We start from the raw sequence: 26,908 nt of genomic DNA, 5'->3' as shown, positions 1-26,908 counted from the left end.
TTCAGCATTTTCCTATATCACTGCTGCCTGATATAGGTACCAGCAGGGATTCGAACCCGCAACCTCATGCTTGCTAGGCAAGTCATTTCCCACTGCACCATTAGGTGGCTTAGGCAAAGGATGTAGAATCCTCTTTATTACAGTCCTCCTGAACAGGATCCTCACCTTAAGACAAACAAGCAATGAATGTTATATAAAGGTTCACCAGAGAAGTGGGCTTGGATTGTGAAACTTCAAGATAAGTCTTAGTTTTCCTCTCAGCAATGACTTTGCTCATCTTTCACTCAGCTATTCCTCTGTATTTACTCATGACTCAGGAACAGGTCTCCTTCACTGTTAATCAAATCATCCTTATTATGGTCAAAGACCAGCTTCACTGTTAATAATATTTTACCTTTTTCTGTTGTCATTTATTTTGTTTTAACTAATGTTTTAACTTTTTCTGTTGTCATTAATTTTGCTTTGTTGTAAACTGCCTAGAGACATGTTTTGGGCGGTATAAAAATATGTTAAATAAAATAAATAAATAACTTTTAGCATGTATTAGGAGAATTATCCTGGTTTGGTAACAATGAAAGGAGAAAGAGGTAATTCAGAGTCTCATTTTCTCCTTGGCACAAATATTTATTTAAGATATATTTGTCACTTTTCACTCAATTGCTGCAAACGGATGTACAACAAATACCTTTATATTTTGTGTAGCTTTCCGCCTCATTCATGCAGCAGCAACTATATATTTGCTACCATGTATACACAGAAAATCCCAGCTCGCTGGTGCATGTACCTACACAACATACATTTCTATAAGCATGTTTGTCACATGCACTCGTATGTTTGTGTGCACCATACGTGTAAAATATCCTATCTATACATGTAAGTAACTGAATGTGTGAAGTGGCGCCAACTAATATGGAAACATCCATGGTTTCACTGGCTGTCCCAAATGCCTTGGCACATATCACTTTCCTCTTGGTAGTCGAAGTGGAATTGGAGGGTAGACTTCCTTCTTTTTTCCTATCAGTGTGATGTGTCTGTTCTCACCCTGGCAAACTGTTTGTGGGACAAGGGCTGTAAGGTGGTTCTTAGCGCTCTCAATTTTATGTTTACTGTATATCCTACTCTGGTATAATTGAAAGAAGGGTCCAATCTAGACCAGTTTGGTACATCCAGGGTTAATGAAATATTCTAGTTCCTGTATTATTTTGAATAGCAAATAGCATAATCCCAGTCTTTGGCATTGCAACGGGCTTAACCTTCCTCTCTTATGTTTCTTCATTTATAGCTGTACCAGCTTCTCATGTATTTGCCTAATATTATTCTTTTTCTCTCTGCTTAGTTGCCCACAAGCTGTAAAAGACAAGACCCTGTCAGTAATAACGAATGGAGAAGGTGAAGAAGCAATGTTTAGGATCCAAATGTTTAAATTTGTTGGCCTCTCATATAATCATGTTTTCTTACACTGCACAGTTCAGATTTGTCAGAGTACAGCAGCTATTTGCAAACCAGTAAGTTTGTTTCTGACTTCCTTCCCTGCCTCTTTATGTGCGAGCATGTTGAAATATCTAGAGTATCCAGTGAATATTCTATGTCAAAACTCATTGAAGTATGTTTTGAGCACAAATATGTTTTAGCTCTTCCACACATCAAAACAAATCAGAAGATGTCAAGTCATCTAAATCACTTGAATTTTAGGGGAAGATTTCACACTCAAAATTCAAACTTTAAATTTCATTTTCTCCATTGCAATTTCACATGTGAAATTTCTAGCAAATATTGAATAATAGGGTTTCAGCACTAATGTGTGGGGTTAAAGTCACCAGCATTTTTCTGTGATTAGTCCAAACTAGATAATCCTTTCAGTCTTGTAATCTGACATAGAGGCTTTTGTCTTTTAGAGAATGTGCACAATTGAGACTGTCTGATCCTACATCAGTTATTTAAGGAACTGAAATTAAGTAGCTTAATATCAGCCTTAGTGATCAAGAACTACTGTAATGAGAATATTCTATATGTCAAAGCTAGGGCTGAAAGTTTTAATAAATAAATCAACCAACTAAAGCATCAACTGATTGGCGATGGATTTCCCACACCAAATCTAGCTTGGTCTGAAATGAAACTCTTCTCCCAAGGCTAACTCAACAATTATTTTTCCAGGCAGAGGCTGTAAGAAGTCAAGGGAGTTGGAGAGGATTCCTGGGGCTAGCCTCTACTTGCTCACCTAGCCTGGGGAAGTTTGGGGTAGGATTTGGCAGACAAGGGAAGGGTGAAAGCAATTCCTTCCATGCCAGAAAAGAGCTTACAGAACTACATTCTGGCAGACAGGGACTATTGTGGCTTCCCTCCCCTTCCTGACATGGAAATTTGCAATGGAGAGAGGAATTGCTAGAAATGGCTTGGGTTGACTGGAGAAGAGTGACTGGGGCTAAAGAAGACTGTGAGTGCATAATGCCATTTCAGATTCCTGAATCACACTCTTTAAAGGGTATTCACATGCACAGCCTAACCCAGGCTAGAGCAGCCCAGCCTGAATTAGGCTACTCTTGGCACTGTCCTTGTGCCAAGCCCCTCTATTGAACCTGGCATTTAGCTGAGGTTAAGTGATTGTTGCTTGGAATCATTTGTTTTCTAAAACAATTTACAAGACCACTGCAATGTATGAGGTTCTTATTCACCTGAAAGTCATATAATAAGTGCAAAGAAAGTTTTAATGAATAATGTTCGGGAACAAGAGCACTTCCAAAGAGCACAATGAACAATGTTCTGCATGTGCACCGAGTACTTCCAGGTACTTCTGGTCCGACGTACACTGGGACGGCAAGGAGGACTGCTACCACCTTGCAGGACCGGTTTCAATGACAGTGCAGGGAAAAGGGGGTGAGTGGGGAGAGCACCCTCTCCAGTCCTTTAACAAGAGCTAAAGTGTGGGGTTCCACAAGGCTCCATACTGTCTCCAATGCTTTTTAACATCTATATGAAACCACTGGGAGAGATCATCAGGAAGTTTTGGTCTGGGATGCTATCAATATGCTGATGACACCCAGATCTATTTCTCCATACCAGCTTCATCAGGAAATGACATTACCCCCCTAAGTGCCTGCCTGGAGGCGATATTGGGCTGGATGAGGGATAACAGGCTGAAATTGAAGCCAAACAAGACGGAGGTACTGTCTGTAGGGGGTCAGGATCCGAGGAATGGTTTAGATCTGCCTGTTCTGTTTGGGGTTACACTCCCCCTAAAAGATCAAGTTCTTAATCTGGGAGTGCTCCCGGATCCCAAACTCATCCTGGTTTCTCAGGTTGAGGCAGTGGCCAGGAGTGCTTTTTATCAGCTTTGGCTGATACACCAGATACGTCCATTTCTGGAAACAAATGACCTTAAAATGGTGGTACATATGCTGGTATCCTCTAGGCTTGACTATTGTAAAGCACTCTATGTGGGGCTGCCTTTGTACGTAGTTCGGAAACTAGGAACATAGGAACATAGGAAGCTGCCATATACTGAGTCAGACCATAGGTCCATTTAGCTCAGCATTGTCTACACAGACTGGCAGCGGCTTCTCCAAGGTTGCAGGCAGGAATCTCTCACAGTTCTATCTTGGAAAAGCCAGGGAGGGAACTTGGAACCTTCTGCTCTTCCCAGAGCGGCTTCATCTCCTAAGGGAAATATCTTACAGTTTACCCGAAGGGACCATATAACACTGATTCTAAAAGAACTGCACTGGCTGCCGATATGCTTCCGAATGAAATACAAAGTTCTGGTACTTATAAAGCCCTTAATGGCTTAGGTCCAGGGTACTTAAGATAGCACCTTCTCTGTCATGAACTCTGTCGCCTATTAAGATCATCTGGAGAGGTCCGATCATGGTAGCCACTAACTCGTTTGGTGGCAACTCAGAACCAGGCCTTCTTTGTGGCTGCCCCACGGCTTTGGAACGCAGTCCCTGCTGTTTTTAGGAGGACCCTGAAGACGTACTTATTTTCCCAGGCCTTCAACCAAGACTAAAATTTTAACTTTTAATGTGTTTTTATCTATTATGATTTTTATCTTTTTATGAATTTTAAAATGTGCTATATTATATTTTATTTATGTTTTAATTCTGTTTAATTCTGTTTTAATTCTAGACACCGCCTTGAGATTTTATACCAGGCAGTATATAAATGAAATAAAATTCAAAAAGCTATCCCCCCACCTTCAAACTGGCCGAACCTTCAAACCGGTTCGGAGGTCTGTAAAAGGGTTCATGCACATCCCTCTCTGGGATGCGGGAGGGGGAAGTCCTCCCACTCCCAGCGTTTCCCTTCACTGCACAGCTGCTTGTGTGAGGACGTGGCACAGCAGACAGGAGCACAGCCGCCACTTATCTGCCAGGGAAGCCAGGCGAGCTCCTGCCTTCCCTGCAGCCCTTCGGGGCAGTTGCCGAAGGTTGTGTGTACAACCTCATAATGTAATGTCCTAGGAAAAGATATGAACAGGTATTTAATCCTGATGGCAGTTTAACGAGCTGACCTTTACTGGCAGTCGGCTAGCAAACTATCTAGGCAAATTGGACAGGGCTTTCTAATGGATACAGTACACTATCCTGTTCCAGAACGTTGTTCATGAAAACTCTTCTTGCACTTAGACTATGAGGTGAACAAGGCCAGCATGAATTGCAGTGGTCTTGTCGATGGTTTTTAAAAAACAAGCGCCTCTATCTTAGCAACAATTGCAATTGTGACAAGACTCCATAAAAGGATTTGTTTCCCTAGTGTTATATCTAAGCATTCACCAGACTGAAATACTAAGCAAGAGCAGAATGAAATCATAAGTCAGTGTGACATTTTGAAAGGAAGACGTTATACGATTAGAGGCTAGCTTTAACAGTTCAGCCCAATGTAATAAATAATAGCTGTGCTAAAACAAGCAACTCCCATTAATTTACAGTCAAGTCTTCAAGAAAAATGTAAAGAGGATAGTGGTTCCAAAATGGTGAGTCAAGCCTCATAAGTGGAGGTTTCTAGAGAGTTCAGTATAGGTCTTTCTATGTACCTGCTCAAAGTTGAAGCGCATTAAAATGTAGGGAATGTGACATCTCAGCTTACCACAGGAGTATAAAGGGAGGGGGCACTGTTGTGATGCTTCCATGCTGTTGAGCAACATCACTGCACTACTGTATAGAGATTAGGACCACTCCCCTCATGCATATCTTATTTTCTCCAGTCACACTCCTAGCATTCCTTTACTGTGATTGAACATAATGCATATACCGTACATATATGAGGCACTACTAGAGTTGGGAAACTTTGCTAATATATGCCATTTTATTCTATTGGTGAGATGGAATGATACCTAACCAAGGGAGATTTTGTTTATATTTCTACGATTTATTTTGAACTGTGACTATACTTTTTGAGAATCACATGGGCTTACCTATTTTACATCTTTCCTAGAATTGCACAAGCAATGACACTCTGATCAGAAATAAAAGAGAAGTCACACCTTTTTCTAATCACATGGTGTCATATGGTCCTATAAAACGAAAGCTGATAGATAATGAAGAGACTAATATAAGTAAGTAGTTAAACACACTTAAAAATATATAACTATTCAATTAATTTGTCACAAACCATAACTAGAAGTTATTCACAAAAAAGAAACATGTATTTAATCCTGTAAATAATGCCAAGAGATTGAATTTAAATGCCATAAGCATTACAAACAACAAATAATGCTTTATTTTTACCATTTTCTATTATATTGCAACTTCAATGTACATATCTGATCACAACAATCTGTCAGAGATTCTAAACAATCTTACTTCAATGAAAAATCAGTTACTATGTACCCTTTGTTACTGGCAGTAGGGCTCGTTCTTTGAGCCATAATGCATAAAGCTGAGTAAGAACTACCATCAGGCAAGCCCCTTTTAACTTCAATGGAATTTGCACCAACGTGGCAATTTTGAAACTGTGCAATATGTGAGTTCATTATTTAAACATCAATTTGATTGCTTTTCTGATCATGAATTAAAAACTCTAATCTTCACTGTGTGAGAAATAGTTACCCTCTGTTGCCAGCAGAACAGAACCTGAAAACACAATGAGAATTAACCTATTGGAAAAGCCTATAGCTCAATGGAAGAACACATACTTTGCATGCATAAATCTGAGCATCTCTGTTGGAAGGTTCACAGTAACTGAGCAGGGCTGGTGCCTGAAACCTTGAAGAGCCATTTCCTGTCAGGATTGATAATGTTTGGCTATATGGATCAATGGACTAACTCAATATTGTTGCAGCTGCATGTGCTCAGATCAAATTGTTAGATCACTGCATTAACCTCTCATGGCCACCTGGAGGTTTTATGCACAGCAGATTTTACCACGGGTTTGCCGGGAGGCTTTACTGCAAACTTAAAGCTGTCTAAAAAAATAGTGTTTTTTAAAACTCAGATTTAAATCAGGCTACACTTGGGCGCAGTGGAAAGCCCAAATTGTACATGTGGACTGCTCCCCGATAATCCGCAGGGACTTCGAGGAAAATCTGGCTGATATGTGTACTTGTACCTTCTATTCCGGAGGAGATGCGAGCTAAAAGCAAAAACCTTGTGGTAAAACTGCTGTGCGTAAAACTTCCTGGTGCCGGTGGACATGCTGCTGCTCTGTTTAAATAAACACCACGTAAATATAATACATGTTTTATTTTGATAACAATGTTTAAGATATCAAGCACTGTATTTGGTGGTAAAGTACTTGGGTCTTTGGTAAATATTACGCTTTCTTTCAGATAAAGGAAGATTTCCACCAATAGAAATGTTGATTCTTGCAGGAGTTCTAATTGCTGTTCTGGTGATAACTGCAGCTTTTGGAAACCTTTTGTTGCAGTCAAGGAGGACATATCCTACTATGCAAGCACAGCTGATAATGTCCCGTTTTCACAACTCTGAAGTACCATCGTGACTAGTTACCTCAAGATATCTTTAAATACTTGGCCTTCATTGCAGCAATGATTATGTAGTACATTGACATTTACATATGTTTTTTTATTTTTATACATCTCAAGGTCTCAGATTAGTACTGACATATCTGTCCCATTGCACACAGTTTACCAAAAATAGGAAGAATTTTTAAGTAAGAAATGAAATGATCCTGTAATCCATGGAGAAAATTCAATGTAAATAATTTTCTATATGAATAGTGTCCTCATGTTGGTAAAAACATGCAGCCCATGTTCTTATGATCAAGAACATCAGCTAAAATTCAGAGCTGTGCATGCTCCTGAAAACTGCACATGCAGTGGCAGAAATCCTTGTCAGAGGACTGGGAAGTGCAAAGTGTGCAAGGTGTGGAGTGGACGTAGCTGGGCACCACACTGACATCAACAATCTTAGATACAGTGACTCAGCACAACAGCAAACGACACCTGTGCCTCACATAGGATCACTTCCCAATCTTCTTATCTGGGTTTTTGCCACCACATGCAGTTTTCAGGAGCATGCAAGGCTCTGAACCCTAGTTGTCTGCTCCTTGGATTTTCTTGATTAATAGTACATGACCATATAATGGTTGACTATGGTAAATGTGTACATTTTGCTGAGTTCCCAGCATGTCATGAACACTGGGCAGAATCCAGACTAAGTTACTACTACAAATATTTGTATACTGCTTTTCAACAAAAGTTCTCAAAGCCGTTTACACAGAAAGATGATAATAAAGATGGCTCCCTGTCCCCAAAGGGCTGATAATCTAAAAATATATATAAAGGAGACACCAGCAACAACCACTGGAGGGATGCTCTGCTGGGGCTGGATATGCTCCTCCCATGCTAAATATAGGATAATCACCACTTTAAAAGGTGCTTCTTTGCTCAGTCAGTAGGGATCATGACTAAGTTAGCAGATAGTCGTGACTAACTTAAGTCCCATTAATTTAAATGGGACTCAGTCATGACTATCTCATTTATTTCAATGGTGCTTAGTCATGATGACTACCTTAGCCTGGATTCTGCCTACTGTGTGAACATGAAGCTAAATGAGTTATCTAGACATGCTGTTTGTATGTTTTCCCTGCAGAAAAATACTAGCCATGTAAGAAATTTGTCACCTCTGAAGCAGCTTTAAATGATGTTCCTAAATTGCATTGTGATAAAATGCATTTAACTAAGAAAAATGTTCATTTTCTGATAAGAAGGGTTTGTTTCCATGGAACAATCAGCAACTGACATCATTTTAAAAAATGTCCTTAATTAGGATTATCCAGTGCTTATTTACTGTAAGCACAGCCAGAGCTTTCCCATTGTTGACTGTGGAAGGGCTTATGTTTGATGCTATTTGCCTTCAATAGCCAAAACCTTTGTCAGCTAGCAGAACGTAAAACCTATGCACTTCATAATCTCAATGCTTAGCTACTCATGATCCTGGAAATTGGCTAATTTGCAATCCTGTTTCAAAGTCTTCCCTTTCTTCCATTTGTTTCAACACAGTGCATCAAATACGGAGAAAGGAAAAGTGTGCTAATTTAGCATGTTTAGGTTTTTGTTTTGTTTTTTACCCTCCCTCCCACCCCCACCCCAAATTTGAGCATACCATTCTGCAAAATGTCTGAATATTTTTCTGGTCTGCTTAAGAGAACTGAAATAAAGTGTTGCTGGCATTGCCTAAAAGATTGTTTCCGAATAAAATACATGCTCATGTATTGCTAGAAAGTATGGAATACTCAATGAAATCATCATTGGGATTTTATTTCAGAGTCTACCAAAATCCTAATAGACACCTCATACTCAGATAGATTCTTGTATTCATAAATTAACTGGAGAGGTGAGTTCCAGCACTGAACAATATAAGCCACAGTGAATTTTGCAATTTCTCTGATCAAAGTACGAGGTAATGGAAGGACAGTGAGAGAGAGCAAGTGTGTGTGTGTGTGTGTGTGTGAATTCGCATTTCAGCCAGGTCTGACATAGGGATGAGCAAGCAGGTTTGATGTTGAATGTGTTTGATGTTGAACCAGTTTTGTTTAACTGTTTGGTTCGACTGTTTGGGGTCAAACCAAATCACCCCGACCAACCCCACCCCCGGGGTTTGCAAGTTGTTGTTTTTTTTTAAAAAATTTTTTTACACTTAGCCCCTCTGGTTTGAGTTGTCTGAGGCGGAGGGGAGGGGTGTCCGTGGAGGTTCCCTCTTCCCCCCTCTGCTGGCCTCCCTTATTTAAGCAAAGCCCATTGCGCAGGCATGGCGACCTCCAAAATGGCCACTGCGCCAAGGGGGGAAAGCAGAAGAGTGTCTGAATGGCTGATTTCTTAAATAATGGAGGTCGGTGGGGGGAGCGGGAACCTCTGCAGACCTCCCCCCCCCCCGGCCTCGGACAACTCCCCCAAAGGGGCTAAGTGTAATATTTATTTATTTATTTAAAAAACTTGTGAACTCCTCCACCCTGGACTGAACTGGGGGGGGTGTTCGAGGGGGTGCCAGACCAAACTGGCCCAGTCCGGTCCAGTTCCAGTTCGGATTCGAACTGGACCGGACCAGCTGGTTCTGTGCACACCCCTAGTCTGACATTTATTTAAGGAACATTATATTAATCAATCATCTGCCTTTCGGTTGAAATAGGTAAAATGCCAACGTATTATTAATTTTCATGCAATATGCTCCTAAAGTTTACTCAGAAGTCAGAAGTACATGCAATGCTTACTCAGAAGCAGGAGTGTTGCTAGGTACTTAAAAGATCTGGGGTCCAGGCCCACAGTCTGCTCTTTGATAATTACTCAATCATACTCCCCCCCAAGAAAAATTATGTATGTTTTTGAAGTCTCTAATATTACAATACAGCATCTATGAAAGTGGAAGCAGCTGAGAGCCTAGGTAAGTTTAGGAGCTCTCTCCCATTCTCTGTGCAGGTGCCTCTGTTGCTGCACTTCCTTTCTGGAAGAGATCATGGAGGAGAGAGGTGGCTGATGGGATTGGTGGCCAGTGCCCCATGGGCCATCCCCTAATGATGCTCCTGCTCAGAAGTAAGTTTACAGGGATTTACGCCTTAGTCTAGTGAGTGAGTTTAGGATTTTGCCATAGTCTGTGAAGAAATACAATTTTCTTCATTTTTTAAAAAATGGAGTATTTCCTTTTTGTTAGTCTCACATACTTCTTAACCAACTAGTATATGCCATTTTGATTCTAAAGAATAACTTACAAGTATAACGAAATGCTCAGTACATTTGCTCACACAATTCCATTACTAGATCAATTCCAGATGGATGACTTCTTGCAGACATCCTAGAGGCCTAAATGGAGGACAATTCTAGAAAAATAGTGGACAAAATGACCCCTTGCATCTCTTCCAAGCCCCAACTGTTTCCAGTTTGAGGTTGTGCAGCATACTTCCCTCATGCCACTGGCAAATATGGAAATTTAGTGGGACCTATTTCTAAGTTCACATGATGCTTAGGATTGCACTGTTATTCCAATCCCTTAATTTGCTCCAACTTTTGAATGTATTTTTTTAATACCCTGCTCTTCCTGAAAGGAATCCAGAATGGTGTGCATGGTTACGTTTATCTTCACAACAACCCTGTGAGGTAGGTTAGGCTCAGAGCCAACGTAGTGTGGTGGCTAGAGTGCTGGACTAGGACCGGGGAGACCCGAGTTCAAATCCCCATTCAGCTATGAAACTAGCTGGGTGACTCTGGGCCAGTCACTCTCTCTCAGCCTAACCTACTTCACAGGGTTGTTGTGAAGAGAAACCTAAGTATGTAGTACACCGCTCTGGGCTCCTTGGAGGAAGAATGGGATATAAAATGTAAAATAAATAAAATAAAAATAAAATAAAAGATTAAGTGACAGACCAATAACTCAGGGTCTTCCCAGATTTCTGGGTCAGTGGTTAGAGTGTTGGTAGCCAGTGTTCCCTCTAATTTATTTCATCTGTGTGTGGAATGAGTTTTGTTCTGGGCAGCAGTATGTGCACATGTGCATTCAGAATGGGGCCTCCTGATTCAATCTGAGCGGTATCTAAAATTAACTGAGCAGACATCAAACAACCTGTGAGCACATGCACATGCATATGCCTTAGAGGGAACACAGCTGGTATCTAAACACTCTAACCAATAAACAATGCTGTCTCTCAAACAACCCAAACAAGCATAAATTAAGGTTGAAACTGAAGTCTAATGGTTTTTCATTTGTAGATTTTGGCTATTTAACCATGAGGAACTTAGACCTTTAATAAACAAGGTAAGATGGCAGCAGGGGAAAAAAAGTGTTCTGTTAGTGAGCAAACTGAGAAGCGGAGCTCTTTCTATATATAATATAAGATATAACAATACCAGCAGAGAATTGAAACCTAAGGCAGCAGCCTTTGAAAGTTCATTTGTTGCAGCAAGTTGCAGAGTATTAAGTAACAGGTGTTTGCTCTACACTTCTGCGTCCTGTGGTATCATTTTACAAAGTTTGCAGCAGCAAATATTACACCAAGCCTCACGGTATCTGTGCCTTAAAAACAACAGTGGTAGGAAAAAAATAGTTTGTGTGTGTACTGTGTATCTGGCTTCAGAGTCAGACTCAGAGATCTAATATAATCAGACTCAGAAATCTCAGGCTCAGCCCAGAATCTTACACTGAGCGACGTGAAATAATTTCTACTTTAAAAAAGTATTTCAGCCTGAGCACATACAGAGTACTGGGTTGGCCTGCCAATGGGGAGGGTGAGGCAACCCCACTTGGGGTGCTGTTTATTGGGCAGTCAACCGTGTACTGCATTATTACACCACCATGCGGTAGGGCTGTGAGTTTGAGAGATAAACAATGATGGCCCCCGGGTACCACCCAGAATAACCCAGGGGCCGAGTCCAGCTGTCTGTTCACTTTTCTTTGTTAAAGGCAGAAGAACAAAAGAGAACAGCCTTCCCCTGCCGCTTTCCTGACCATTGGCCTGAATCGAAAGCTTGAGGAAACAGAATCCCTAGCGAGGCAGCCCCCCCACCCCGGTTGCCCGGCTGGCAACCTGACTAATGGGGGGGGGGTACAGCGGGCAAGGGTGTTTGGTTGGCTTGCTTCAGGCACGAGCATGTCTTGAGCGATGACCACAGCTTATGCCCAGAGAGACAGGAATCACGCGCCGCCTGGGTCCCGGATTAAACGAGACGGTTTAAATCCCATGCGGCTTACTCTAACCACTACACCACGCGGGCTAGTAAGTAGTAAGCGGGACGGGACTCGAAGTACAGCCTGCTCCACACAGGCTGATTGCCGAAGAGTCCAGGGAACGAAATGGCCGCACAGGGGCTGCTGAAGGAAGCCCGGCCTCCCGCAGGATCGGAGAGACTTTTCGCGGAAGGCAGGCCAGGCTCCACCGCTACAGGCGGCCACGCCGAGACCCCACCGAGTTCTGCGACGGCGCGGGGTAGACTTTCCGTTCTGGGAAGACAGCCTGGCTTGTCTCCCAGGAGGAACTTTGTTTTCCTTTCCTCGCGTCACTAATGGTACTTGTCGCCGTCGCAGCACACCTCGCTCCCCGCCCTCTTTTACGACACTCCTTCCACCGCCCTGTGTGGAACCAAAAGGAAGAGCCGGAAAGTGACGCCGTGAGCCAGCGCTTGCAGTCCTCCTCCACCCCTCACCGGAACCGGATCGAATCCTAGCGTGCCTGGGAGGGGCTGCCTGTCTTCTCCTCCCCCTCCTCTCAGCACCCTCGAGCCGCTCTGCGCACAGGAGGCGAGAGATCAGCCGGCTGACCTGGCGGTGAGCTCTGTGTGAGGGAGTGAGAGAGGTGTCGGGGGAAGAGCTTGCCGTTCTTGAACTCTGCTTCCCCTCCGCCGCCCGACCGACCGGCTCGAGCTGCGGCTGTTGCTGCACCCTGCCGGCCGAGACGTAAACAAATGGCGGCGGCGGTTGGGGATTCCCCCTTTGGTCCTCTCTGGGGCGGGCTGGGAGGGCCGGGGTTCTCTTCACAGGGCTGTGAAGTGGGAGGGGCGGGGCGGAATGGGGGGTGCGGGGCGACGGCCGGTTGACAGCTTGCTCCGCTGCTGGAGGAGGCTGCCCCGGAGGCGCCGCGGCTGCTCTGCTTGTTTGGGACACTTAGCGCTGCCTTTGGCTTCCTCGGTTGTGCTAAAAACGGGTCGTCGAGGCAGGACAGGGGGCCAGAAGGTAGGCCGTAGCAGTGGCTTCTTTCGGCTCCTTGCAGCCTCGCTTTGGGGATAATGCACAGGCGTGGACAGAAAGGTATGGGCCGCCTCTTTTTTCAGCTTGGTGCTGGCTAATTAGCATTTCTGCTGCAGTGAGGTTTCTGTGGAGCTGCGCAAGCAAACGCGCGCACGCCCACCTCCCAGTGGTTAAAGACGCCCCATTGTGCCTGGTGATGGGCCCACAGTTGCAAGTCATCTTCCCACTCTTCTGGCCCTACCCCGCCCCTTCCTAATTTTGTACAGCTAGAAGTGCTCAGGAGGGCTCAGTAGTGGGGATTTTTTGTTTGTTTACGTTCTGTTAAGGTGGTGTATATACTTTTTAAAGAAATGGTTTAACAGAACTGGCATTTCCCTCCGTACATCACTTGTTGCTTCGTGGGATGCCTTAAAAGGAGGCAGTATTGCTGCTATGTTAAACACGGGAGAAAGAGGGAGTGTTGTACTCCTTACAAGGGAGAGTGGAGCTCTCTGGATAGTAGCACTGAGACTGTGGGGTGGAGATTGCTGAAACACACTAGCCTCACATACACATCAGAGACTTTGCTTACTGCCTATTTGAAGACAATCGATGGGTTAAATAGCACTGATGTTGTGTTTAGGTTCCAGCTTACAAATGTTTAAAATTACAGCAAGTTTGGAAAGTAGAAGTCATAATCATCTCTGAAATGAGGCGTTTGTGTCACATTTAAGGAAAAATTGCAAAGAGCGGCCATCAGCATCATTTTAAAGAAGTTGATATGAAAACCACAAGTCTTCTGAAAGTGATTGTTCATCATGTTTGGTTAGCCTCTTCTGTAGCAATATAGCGTAGAGCTTTCGTGTTAAAATTCTTTTGCTCAAGAGGTCCTGACACGAAAAGATTATAGGTGGGATTTAAGTTGTCTTAAAGCATGTGGCGTGCAGCTGAATTTTTAGAATATTTTGAGAACAATGCTGTACAACAGTTCACTATCAAACAGCATTTAAAATTTCTGTTGGCAGTATTGGTGTCAGGCTCAGATTTAGGGAGTGTTATTTTTACTGATCCATTATCAGTTCTCTCATTGAGTAAATAGTTCTACAGATGGTCTTGATTTGGCAAAAACATGTATGAATAAACACTGTTGAGCATATGCCTTACAAATAAAGCATTCAGTAGATTAATAGCGTTCAACAATTGAATGGCTCTGTGGAAACACCTCATATTCCAACCACGCTTGTTTGTGTTTTGGTCTTCCCTGTTTAGTCCGTGTCTCCTTCCCAGCACAGCTTCTCTCCGGTGGTTTTTGTTGCTGTCTGTCTTCTTCTTAAATTGTGAGCCCTTTTGGGACATGGAGCTATCATATTTATTTGTCTAACCATTTTGAGAACTTGGAAAGTGGTATATCAACTTTCAGGGTAGTCTTGTCAGACTCTGGATAGGAGTGTCAGAAAAGGATTGAGGGGAGGAAGAGTGTATTTTCTATTCAGCTCCTTGTTTTCTTCTATTTAAGCTAATTTCTAGCAGTAATGCTTGACAAATGGTGTACACATAGGAATGTGTCTGCTGTTAAATGTGTCTTCCAAGTCACTAAGAATGTGAAACTATACCTATACAAATTGCTAGTTGGGGAACATAGGAAGCTGCCATATACTGAGTCAGATCATTGGTCTATCTAGCTCAGTATTATCTTCACAGACTGGCAGCAGCTTCTCCAAGGCTGTAGTCAGGAATCTCTCTCAGCCCTATCTTGGAGAAGCCAGGGAGGGAACTTGGAACCTTGTGCTCTTCCCAGAGCACCTCCATCCCCTGAGGGGAATATCTTCCAGTGCTCACACTTCTAGTCTCCCATTCATATGCAACCACGGCAGACCCTGCTTAGCTAAGGGGACAAGTATTGCTTGCTACCACAAGTCCAGCTCCCCTCTCCTAGTGCAACCTTTCCTAATGATAGGATTTAACAAATGGCGGAGTAAAGTGTTGTGTAGCTCCACCTCCCCATCATTATAATTTGGAACTTAGTGTTTCTTTTAAAGTGATTGGAAGTAGCTGTGTGTAAACACAATATTTACACACACACACACACACAGAGTAAGGTAAAGTGTGCTGTCGAGTCAGTGTCGACTCTTGGCGATCACAGAGCCCTGTGGTTTTCTTTGGTAGAATACAGGAGGGGTTTACCATTGCCATCTCCCATGCAGTATGAGATGATGCCTTTCAGCATCTTCCTATATTGTTGCTGCCTGATATAGGTATTTCCCATAATCTGGGAAACATACCAGTGGGGATTTGAACTGGCAACCTCTGGTTTGCTTAGTTAAGTCATTTCCCGGTGTACAAAAGTGTAATTCTTAAGAGCAAGTAGTGTGATGTTCAGAGTGATGAACATCACACTTAAGCAGTGTGATGGCTACTTAAGGGCCAACTTCGGTGTGTCATACTCTGGATCTGGGAATGTAACATATTGGGTTTTCATGTAGAAAACAGGAAAGGCGGGGGTTTTAAAACCTGAGTTTCCAAATATTGTTGGGCTACAGCTCCCATCATCCCTTGCCACAATGGCTGGGGATGGTGGGAGTTGTAAGTCAACATCTGGCAACCAAAGTTTGAAAAAACCCTGCAGTAAGGCTCAGATACCTCATAAGGCTATGCAGGACCAGGACAACATGGGGCATCTTTGCTGGTGTCAAGCACACCACCCTTTCCATCTTGATTTGGGCCTCAAAGATCAAGGAAAAGTGTGGGTGCATGGAGGACAAGTTGTAAGTGAGCACAATTTGTGACATTGCACAACAGCATCACTGTTGTCCTCACTTGAAAAATTGAAAAGATCACTGACCTACGAAGTTTTCCAGCTGTGAAAACAAATCCCCCACCCTCAAGGTCTAGGTGATGGGAACTGTGGGATAAGTATCAGCATTCCTATCAGTGTTCTGACAGTGGGGGATAGGCAACAGGACTCTATCAATTGAGAGAAGTGTGAGGTGATTCTGAAGAAGTGTGAGAGAATCACTCTTTGCCTGACAGATAAGAGAGGATGGGGAAGAAAAGGATCATTCAGAAATAAAAACTGGCATTGCTTCCTCCGCCCCCCCCCACTCAAACTACCCACCTGGTTTTCCCCAGCTGTCCATTCCAAGACTCCCTCTCCCCTTTTCTCTTGAGAGTTATTTATTTATTAAAATTTAAATTTATACCCCGCCCAAACTTACGTCTCTGGGTGGCTAACAATTAAAACACATATAAAAGTTAAAACAGTTTAACATATAACACATATAAAAGTTAAAACAATACAATAACTTAAAAACCTTAAAATTAACAGTATTTTTTAATTACAAACCTGAGAAGGCTTGGGTAAAAAGAAGGGTTTTCAAATGTTTTTTAAAACTAGCCAGAGATGGGGAGGATCGTAACTCAGCAGGGAGCGCATTCCACAATCTTGGGGCAGCAGCTGAGAAGCCTGTCTCTGTGTGACCACCAAACAAGTTGGTGGTAACTGGAGATGGACCTCCTCAATGGGCGGTGGGGTTCGTAGTGAAGAAGACGCTCTCTTAAATACCCAGGACCTAAGCCGTTTAGGGCTTTACAAGTTATAACTAGCACTTTTTTTGCCCGGAAACCTATCGGCAGCCAGTGTAACTCCATCAGCAAAGAAGTAATGTGGTCTCTCCGAGATGACCCAGAGAGCAGCCTGGCTGCCGCATTCTGAACCAGCTGAAGTTTCTATACTGTGTACAAAGGCAGCCCCACATAGAGCGCATTACAGAAGTCTGGGGGTTACCAACAAATGTACCACTGTTTTGAGGTCATTGATCTCAAGAAACGGACGCAGCTGGCGTATCAGCCGAAGTGATAGAAAGCACCACTGGCCACCGCCTCAGCCTGAGAAACCAAGGAGAGATGTGGATCCAGGAGTACTCCCAGACTGCAAACCTGTTCCTTTTGGGGAAGTGTGACCCCATCCAGAACAGGTAGATCAAAATCGTCTCTGGAGTTCTGACCCCGCACAATAAGTACCTCCGTCTTATCTGGATTCAGCTTCAGTTTATTCTCCTTCAACCAGCCCATTACTGCTTCCAGGCAGGCATTTAGGGAGGATATGCCAACACCTGAAGAAGTTGACATGGAGAAGTAGATCTGGGTGTCATCAGCGTACTGGTAACACCCAGCTCCAAATCCTCTGATAATCTCTCCCAGCGGTTTCATGTAGATGTTAAAACGCATTGGAGAGAGTATGGAGCCTTGAGAGACACCATACTTAAGCTCAGAATTTGAAGAGCAACAATATCCAGTCGACACCATCTGGAACCTGTCCGAGAGGTAGGAGCGGAACTACTGTAAAACAGTGCCTCCCATCCCCAACCCCCTCAGATGCTCCAGAACGATACTATGGTCGATAGTATCAAAAGCCTCTGAGAGGTCCAAAAGGACCAACAGAGTCACACACCCTCTGTCAATTCCCAATTGGAGATAATCCATCAGGCTGACCAAGGCAGTCTCCACCCCATAGCCCGCCTGAAAGCCAGTTTGAAATGGGTCTAGATAATCAGTTTCCTCCAAGACCGCCTGGAGCTGAGAGGCCACCACCCTCTCAATTACCTTGCCCAGCCACGGGAGGTTGGAGACAGGCCTATAATTGCTCAACTCTGAGGGATCTAGTGCAGGCTTCTTTAGAAGAGGTCTAATAATTGCCTCCTTAAGACAAGGAGGCATCCTGCTCTCCCTCAGAGAAGCATTTATGATTTCTACCAGGCCGCCTATAACAGCCTCCCTGCTAGATAGAATAAGCCATGTTGGACAAGGGTCGAGAGAACAGGTGGTAGGCCTCACCGCTCCAAGCAGCTTGTCTACATCCTCAGGAGTCACAAACTGAAATTGATCTAGTCAAATTGCATAAGAGGAATTGTTGGACACCTCCAGTTCAGACATCAAATTAATTGTGGAGTCTCCATCTAGGTCGGCCCGAATCCGAGAGATTTTGTCTGCGAAAAATTCATTAAACACATCACAGGGGGTGACTGATGCTTCCAAATTCTGGTTAAGGGTGGGGGGCAGATACTAGCCCCCTCACAACCCTGAACAACTCTGCTGGATGTGAACTCGCAGAAGCAATACGGGCAGAAAAGAATTGCTTCTTTGCCGCACGTATTGCCTGAGCATAGATCTTTAAATGTGCTCTATGTCGTAATCTGTTGGATTCAAGTTGAGTCTTTCTCCACTTGCGCTCCAGTCGCCTACCTTGCCGCTTCAGCCCCCATAGATCTTCTGTATACCAAGGGGCCAATTTTGATGCAGGTTGGAGGGGACGCTTAGGAGCAATCATGTCTACTGCCCTGGTGAACAAGTTGTTCCAATTCTCAACCAGGGCATCAACAGGATCACCAGCAGAGCCAACATTAAATCCCTCCAAGGCTTCTTGAAATCCTACCGGATCCAGTAACCTCTTTGGGCAGATAATTCTAATAGGCCCCTCGCCCCTGCGGAGGTTGGAAGTGGTTGTAATCCCAACCTTAACCAGATGGTGGTCCGTCCATGACAATGGGGAAATCACAGGAGTCCTCACCCACGGAACACCACCCTGATCAGAGTAAAAGACCAAATCAAGCATGTGACCTGCAGTGTGCATCAGTCCAGAGACCACGGGATAGGCCCATAGTTGTCATGGCTGCTATGAACTCCTGAGCTGCCCTGGACAGATTGGTCCCGAAATGAACATTGAAGTCCTCCAGCACCAAAAGTCTGTGAGACGCCAACGCAAGTCCCGCGACCAAGTCCGTGAGCTCAGTAAGGGACTCTGTTGGGCAGCGGGGTGATCGGTAAACCAACAAAAGTTCCAATCTATCCCTGGTCCCCAGACTTAAGTACACACATTCAGTATGCTCTGATACGCTAACAGGGACCCTGGTAAGGGAAATGTCATCCTTAAAGACCACAGCCACTCCACCTCCCTGCCCATGTCCTCTCACCTGCTCCTCTACAGAATATCCTGGCGGGAGAAGCTGGGACCAAACTGGACCACTAGCTTCCCCCAACCAAGTCTCAGTAATGCATACCAGGTCGGCCCCTTCATCCACAATCAAATCTCGGATGAGCTCTGGCTTATTTTGGACTGACCTGGCATTGCAGCGGAGCAAGGTGAGGCTATGTGTGTTGTTGGCAATGCTCCCCGAGGTCAAAGAGCTGGCAGGACAGCCGGAAGGGGAGACAGCTACGTATTAAATTTCTGACTGCCCTTCCCCTGGAATGGCCTGCTGACCTGCCAGCGTTACTACTTCTATTCCCCACCACCACAGGAATAGCTGCCCCACATTCAGTAAAGGTGCCCCCTGTCTCCATAATGGCGCCCCCACATTCCATAATGAATAGAATAGGCATTGCACTTCCAATAGAATCCACTAGCTGGCTCCCCCTCCCAGTCTTGGAGTATGGCAAACTTTGGCTTCATTGTCAAACCAGACTTGCTTTGTATAACATTGCCAGCACTTGGTAGCCAAAGACTTCAATGGGGCAGGAACATTTGAACAGCTGCTCCAAACTTAATCAAGCTAACAAGATTGCTTCCTATACAAGCCTGAACAGATTACATTTGGCATTTTCACCCAAATCTGGAATGAATATAAGCCTGGATAAAATTTGCACAAAAAGGGGTCTACGTGTCGGTTTTCAGGACTGTGTAACTTGCTGTAGCTGTAGGAACTTTCATTAGATCTCCTCGAAATTAGGTATATTTGTAGACCTCATCAAGTTTCAGGTCATCATCTCAACAGTTGTCATATTGATAAGCAGTAGAATTTTGAGGCTTATAATGGCGGAACCTTTTTTTGCTACTCGAATTAATTAAGGGGCACTCCAGTAACCTTTTAATATCATGATATAACATGTAATTGATTATATTGCATATGGTGATTATACACTAGTGGTGTGCACGGAATCACGGTGGCGCGGTCTGGCACTGAGGGGGGTCGAACTTTAAGGGCGGGGGGTAGTACTTACCCCTCCTGCCGCTCTTCCCCCCTCCGGCGCTGTATTTAAAATTGAAGTTTTGGGGGCGGCAGCGTTCCTCCCTGCTGCCCCTGCCTCCATCGTTGCCAGGAAGTCGTGTAAATACCAGCACGCATTTGCCCGTTGCGGCGTGCATGCCCGTCGCTGCCATGCAGCGCGTGCGCATGGCGGCGGGCACATGCGTGCTGGTATTTACACGACTTCCCGGCAACGACGGGGGCAGGGGCAGCAGGGAGGAACGCTGCCACCCCCAAAACTTCAATTCTAAATACAGCGCCGGAGGGGGAAGAGCGGAGGGAGGGGTAAGTACTACCCCCCCGCCCTTAAAGTTTGATCCCCCTCAGTGCCGGACTGGCCCGGTTCTGAACTGGTTCGGAGGCCTCCAACATGGCCTCCGAACTGGTTTGTGCACATCCCTATTATACACTATTGAAGAGTTCAGTGTTGTTATGAACTTAACATTATACTCTGTACAGCTGGAAGCAGACCCTAGACCTTTTCCAGAGAGGGAAGTAGTTTGGAAGACTGTGGCTTGTGGTGTCCCCACTTTCCTTACTATTGCCTTTGGCAAAAAGGTGGTGTACCGTGTTTCCCCGAAAATAAGACAGTGTCTTATATTAATTTTAGGCCCAAAAAATGCACTAGGGCTTATTTTTGGGTAGGTCTTATTTTGCACACACCTCCCCCGCCACGGCAGGCAAGCACAGAACAACTTACTCTGAGGTAGTGCCCCAAGTTTCAACCCCGTCTCCTGCCGTTCTCGATCCCTGCGGCCAGCGTGCGGCCACGAACCCCTGCCTCCCGCCTAGGTCTTACTTTCGGGGTAGGTCTTACTTTCGGGGAAACACGGTAGGTTTTGCATTGCTGCTTCTATTGCTGGATAATGCTGGCATTATCCAGTATGGAGAGAAGACTATAAGTCCAGATAATTTTTTGTTTACTGCAAAGTTGGTTTCTGTTTTCAACTCCTTCCCCCCCCCCCATTTTTTACAATCTGCAACAATAAATTACTAAGTAATTTACAATGGGCAACAATAATTACTAAATTAGTAAAAATAAAATTATATTTTTAAAAACTACATGAAACATACCTCCTAGATGTTGTATAGGGTCTATTGACATAAATTAACTTTGTTTAGTGATTTCCACCATTGTTTAAGAATTATGTGAAGAAGTATCAGTGGGAAACGTGACTTAAATCGCCTTGATGTAAATCAATCCACTCTGTGATAAATTAGTAAAGTAAGTTTAGATCTTTAAAAAAAACCAAAAACCCAGTTTCAGTTTTCACCCAAATTTTAATATATATTTTTGGAAGAAAATTTTTGTGTATTTTTGTGGTTTCAACATTCCAGAAACTTTATATCTCCAGCCAGATCATAGAGAAGCCTTCTACTTCACAGAAAAGGGGATAGATTTGGTGGTCATTCTGGCTCCTGAGCACATGTATTGTGCTTCATTGTGAGCCCTTTGGTCCAGTTCAGAGAAGCCTGCAGTTATTGCATATAGACAGTGGGAGAATCTAGGCTCTGTGGTTTGACCTGGAGGGGGATGGAGTGTTTTTTCTTTCTGGAGAGAACTGCAGGGCATGAGGTGCCTGTGGGTATGTTTACGCTCCCTTTCCTATGACATTAGAACCCAGGTCATGCAATGAAACATTGATGGGAGATTCAGGACAGACAAGACTTCTTCACAGCACATAATTTATGGAATTTGATGCCACATGTTGCAAAAATGACTGCTAGCCTAGATGGCTTTAAAAGGGGGTTACACTGTTTGCCTGAATACAACTCTGAATTTAAGACGAGTCCCTTTTTAAAAATAAAGATTAAATACAGGTTATACCAATATTTACCCCAAAGGAAGAGGACTCTGAATTTAAGATGATCCCCTGATTTCTAACATCAAAGAACTTGGAACAAAATTAGTCTTGGATTCAGGTAAATACAGTAGACAGATTCATTGAGGTCTATTGATGGCTGCTAGTCATCATGGTTGTATGCTACCGCCAGGTTCAAAGGCAGTAATCTAGTGAGTATCAGTTGCTAGGATGCAACAATGGGAGAAGGCTATTCACTTACATGTCCTGCTTCTGGGCTACCCAGAAGCATCTGATTGACTACTGCAGGACTTGATAGACCTTTGGTCTGATCTAGCAGGGCTATTCTAATATGTGGCTTTGATTCCTGAATGGTAAGAGAGCAAGAGGCCATCAGTTTTGCTATTCTGATAAGATAACTTCATAATGTAATAAAAAGGTTGTCATAATAAGTATTTTTGACTTGCTTGATATTTTTCCATTGTAATCTGAGCCAATCCTAGGCTCATGGGTTGTATTCCCAGCATGCCTCAGGCAAAACAGGAAATTTCACACACACACTTCATTTTTTTGCAGAGTCTGCTACAAGTGAAGAGACATTGAATTCAAGTGCAGAAGTGCCTTACATATGAGATCTGGCTATCTACTTGGCTCCTGTGTGCTACAATTTCATCAGGTGGAGTGCTTCTGTGTCTGATGCGTGCTTTAAGTTGGTTCTAGTGTGGTTGTCTTGTGATTAGTGTTCTAGGTGAATTGAAGCATTGAGGGAAATGCATCAAATAAACAGCAGATCTGTTGCAAAAGTTTATTTTAAAGAGATGTATTGGACTCTGCTGTTAACACCAAGGTAATTGATGATTATATTGGGTTGAGTTCATACAAGTGCAATTGAAAAAAGGTCATGGAAGGAGATTTTTCTGTTTTCAATCTCCCCCGCCCCCCGCCACCCCGTCCCTTTAAAAGCTGCTTCTGAAGATCTCTGTATTCTCAGAAACTGGATGGATGCAAAGGAAGGAGGAATTCATTGAACCATCCATGAGCAGGAGCTGTGTTAATGCAAAATGCCCCACCTCATTTTGTTGGATTCTCCAGCCCCTGAAGTGCCCCTAACCCCCGGGCTTGGCACATGTCTCTTCACACCCTGGTCCCAATGGTCCCCTGACCCTCAGGAGTAGATTTTTGTGGGATTCAGGAGGCTGCAGTCTAGACGAGTAGGGCAGCCTGCTTGCTGAAATTAGAATCCAGCCTATTGTTTTGAGGGCTACAGAAAAAAAGTTGGTTACTCCCAAGGAAGACTTAGTTTGTATCCGAACACAAGTTTATATGGAATGAAAGTCCTGCAAGGGAACCTTCCTGCCAGCTCCTCTCCACAATAGCCCTGCACACCCTCCCAAAATCTGTTTTTTAAGGCTAACTTGAAAATGGCACAGCCAGTAGATATGGACAATGCTCTTCTTCCCACACTGTAGGTTAGGGCAGAGAAGAAAAAAGAATGATGAGTTAGTGAAAGTGCTGTGGAGCTCTCAAAGTGATGGTTGAGTTTATTATTATTTTTTAATGGGGCAGGCAGGAAGCCTTAAGGCTTCAAGCTTTGGTAGAAGCTACTTCACAAATTAATACAGAAGTAATGAGTAGGAAAACTGCCATTGATCTATTTACAAATCAGATGGTATTTCAGTGTGCTATGTTAAATGTCTAAAATACTCTTTGTATTTTAAAATACTAAAATGTCTTAAATGGTCTTTGAAGAAGAGTTATAATTCCACTGTTCAGAGTTTAAAAGTGTAACTATAGTAACTGGCTACACAGGCAGAGAAGGATTTAGATTACATTTGGAATACGAAGAGTTTTCTATTTCAAGTCATTATGATGATCTTAGTTCATACAAACATTGGTCATAGAGTTGTTTGCTACAGCTGGGATTTTAGTTGTGGCAGCAGACTTTCCAAACACACTTTGACAGCTCTTGTCAGCTGATAATAGTATGCACAATAACATCAGGTGATCTGTACCTTCTGAGAGCAGTGGACATCTCACCAGAACTGTGTGTATTTTTAGGTTTCTTGGTTGGTAACAGGCAAGCATGCATACTTCAACTGGACCTAGTTTCTGACATTGCCTAATCTAGAAAGAGCAGCTGTTCATTTCTAGTTTGTTCATTAGCAAAAGGCTGTGTATCAGAGACTGTTATCTCAAATACTGACTGAAAATCAAGTTGCCCTGCAATAAGTAAGACTTGGTTCTGGTGAGTGTGTCTAGGTTCAAGGTGAAAGTACAATAAAATACAATGTTGTGCAATATCATCCTCTTACAAACACATGCAATTCCATATATTACTTCCATGATCACTTCACAATATTACAGTGTAGCCACCTTACTCTCTCTTCCAAGTGAATATAAATATTTGTTGCCTCAAACTCTTCATAACTATAAAGAAATACATGTAATATGTTAAATTTAAAGGAAAGGTATTGGGGGTTGGAAAAAATTTATGGCCCCCAGTGTTATTGAAGATGCCGGTACTGGTAACAAGCAAGACGAGAAGACAATCTTTTGAAAATCATGTTACAGGTGCTTTGTGCTTAGTCACTTGGAAGAATTGAAGAATGAACATCTGGTAACATCTGATTTGAAGTCGGAACAAGACATTGCAAAGGGATAAACTACCCCTCCAATAAAAACAGTATCCCAGTGACAATGCATCATAGTATATGAAAAATGCATGTTTTCCCCTGTACTGGAGTGCCTCATTGATGTACAGAGAGCATGCTCGAGACAGGACAGGATTTTTTTGCAAGGCAAGCTTCCCCCCGCCGAAGGGTGCCCTATCCCAGTTCCAGTCCTGTCTGCTCAAGCTCAAATGACACAAAAAGAAATCTTCAGCATTTCGATAGTTTCCCCCCCTCCCCTTTTCAGGCTAGCTTTTGTTTCTTTTACTACCTTTTACTTCATTTCTCCTACCCCCATTTTCCTAGATTGTGCGAGGGTGGGAAGAGAGCTGCCTTAGGTTTTTATTTGGTTTATCCAAATTCTTCTCATTATTTTCGTCCTTTAGTTGCTTTGACTTGTTGGCGATTGGATTGGCTTATTACCATGCCCCACTCTTCTCATGGACACACACGGAGGAGTTGTTTAGAGGTTCCTTATCTAAAGGCCCTCATGCAACTCTCAAAATTGGCTATGCCGGGGTTTCCCCCTTCCGGGCACAGTCGGTTTCACCTCCTGATGCACACTGTTCCCATCTTTTTTTTTTTTTTTTTGCAACTAGCTCCATGGAGACCACTCCAGCTCCAAAAAAGGCGGCAAAGAAAACCAAGCACCTAAAGGTACAACCTGAGGCCCCTAAAAAGAAGTGTTCTCAACTCTCTGTTTGCCTCTGTGATTGCCTTTCGATTAAGGATGTGTCCTGTAAAACTAAGCTACAACACAAAGGAACTTCCCCAGAAAGGCGGGCTACAGACCATGACAACCAGCGCCTGGTGGGCAATTCTCTGGCGTCTGTGCCACCTGTGATGGTGGTAGAGGGGGAAATGGCTGATTTGCACAGCCCCCCCCCCCCCCATGCCTCTTCCTGTGAATGCTGGACCAATCCTTATGGCGCAACTAGATATGGTGCTCCCTCCAGAACAGCAGATTGTGTCTGCAAAGAAGGCTCAGACACCCTCCAAATTGACAGAGATTGCAAACCAGCCCTCCGTGAGTAGTGAAGTGCCTCACCCTCAGGGGCTGGCTGCTTCTATTCCCCCCACCCAATGTGGCTGGGTGGCTGTGGGATGTCTTTGTGCAGGTGTGTCTGCCCCTTCGTATTGTGCCGCTTTCTGCCCCTAAACTCAATGGGCCATCAGCTCCATGAATCTACCAGGCCACTTGGACTGGTTTCTCCAGGTGGTCGGCCCACAAGCATCTGGATCCATTGTCTGCGGGAGTGCCGGAAGTATTGACCTTTCTTCAGTCAGGACTGGACCTTCACCTGCATCCCAACACTGTGAAGGCAGGCTTCTGCCTTAGCCTCAGTCCTGAATATTTCGGATCCGGGCTCTTCAGCCACATATTTCATGCTTTTTGAGAGGAGCTTCCAATTTGGCACCTCTGTCTATTCAACTATTTCCATAATGGAGCTTGAACAAAGTGGTAAACACATTGACCCAGCCCCCGTTTGAACCTCTGGCTTCCATCAGCATGAAACTCTTTTCTTACAAGACCCTGCTTTAAATAATCATCATGTTGGCTGAAGGGTCTCCAAGCTGGGGGCTCTCTCTGTACACAACGAGCTATGTATTTTCCAGCAAGATTCAGTGGTTTTGAAGATAAACCCTACTCTCGCCCCCAAAGTCAATAAAACTTTGCATTGGTCCCAGGATGTTGTCCTTCTGCCTGCCTTCACCACAAGGAAAAGATTTGGCATAAGCTTGATGTGTGCTGGGCCCTGCCGGTCTATATCAAGCGCACAAAATGTATTCGCAAGGTCAATTTCCTTTTTGTATCCTTTCAGCCTGCTTCTCTGGGTCACAAAGTCTCCAAGGCTTCTCTGTCTGGTTGGGTCAGGTCCTGTATCATCTTGGCCTACCGGGTCCTTAACCTTCCATTACCGGGAGGGGTCTTGGCACATTCTACCCACATTTTAATACTTCGATATCAGCTGCTTTTTCTGCTCATGCACCTCTTCTGGACATATATAAGGCAGCTACGTGGGCTTCTATTACCCCGTTCATCCACCACTATAAACTACCTTCCTTTTTTTCTGACCAAGCAGCTTTTGGCCGTAGAGTGCTTCAGCAGGTAGTGTAAGTACATCCTCCCTCCCCGTTACATCGTTCCGCTCGGGCAAGTCCCATCAATGAGGAGCTCCAGCACAGGGGGAAAAGGAACATTGGTCTTACAGTGAAGGGTTCTTTCCCCTTGTGTCTGGAGCTCCTCATGCCCACCTGGATGTACTGTTACATCTCCATTGAGAATTGGAAGGGGTATGGTCTGCTAG

At 44.0% G+C, this 26,908-nt stretch overlaps 2 protein-coding genes across 12 annotated transcripts in view; both read left to right on the top strand.

Moving 5' to 3' along the window:
• Positions 1-8,638, top strand: part of LOC128342901 (pancreatic secretory granule membrane major glycoprotein GP2-like) — a 28,818-nt gene extending 20,180 nt beyond the window's left edge. For 2 of the 3 annotated variants that reach the window (XM_053291054.1, XM_053291074.1), the window contains 3 exons: positions 1,337-1,505; positions 5,431-5,551; positions 6,764-8,638. In XM_053291054.1, the coding sequence (XP_053147029.1) occupies positions 1,337-1,505; positions 5,431-5,551; positions 6,764-6,936 (463 nt within the window). In that variant the 3' untranslated portion in view covers positions 6,937-8,638. The remainder of the gene's footprint in view (positions 1-1,336; positions 1,506-5,430; positions 5,552-6,763) is intronic. The other variant, XM_053291064.1, reaches the window with a different exon arrangement.
• A 3,635-nt stretch (positions 8,639-12,273) lies between these two features.
• FBXO30 (F-box protein 30) overlaps positions 12,274-26,908 on the top strand; it is a 40,704-nt gene continuing 26,069 nt past the window's right edge. For 2 of the 9 annotated variants that reach the window (XM_053291021.1, XM_053291010.1), the window contains exons 1-2: positions 12,274-12,707; positions 22,507-22,606. The gene's annotated coding sequence lies outside the window, so the exon portion shown is untranslated. Of the gene's footprint in view, positions 12,708-12,976; positions 13,188-22,506; positions 22,607-26,908 lie in introns of those variants that run through there. The other 7 variants (XM_053290957.1, XM_053291031.1, XM_053291041.1 and 4 more) reach the window with 7 other exon arrangements.

Source organism: Hemicordylus capensis, chromosome 1 (assembly GCF_027244095.1).
Source record: "Hemicordylus capensis ecotype Gifberg chromosome 1, rHemCap1.1.pri, whole genome shotgun sequence".
NCBI lineage: Eukaryota > Metazoa > Chordata > Lepidosauria > Squamata > Cordylidae > Hemicordylus > Hemicordylus capensis.
Note: the sequence above shows the minus strand (reverse complement) of the source record. Positions and strands in the feature narration are given on the sequence as shown.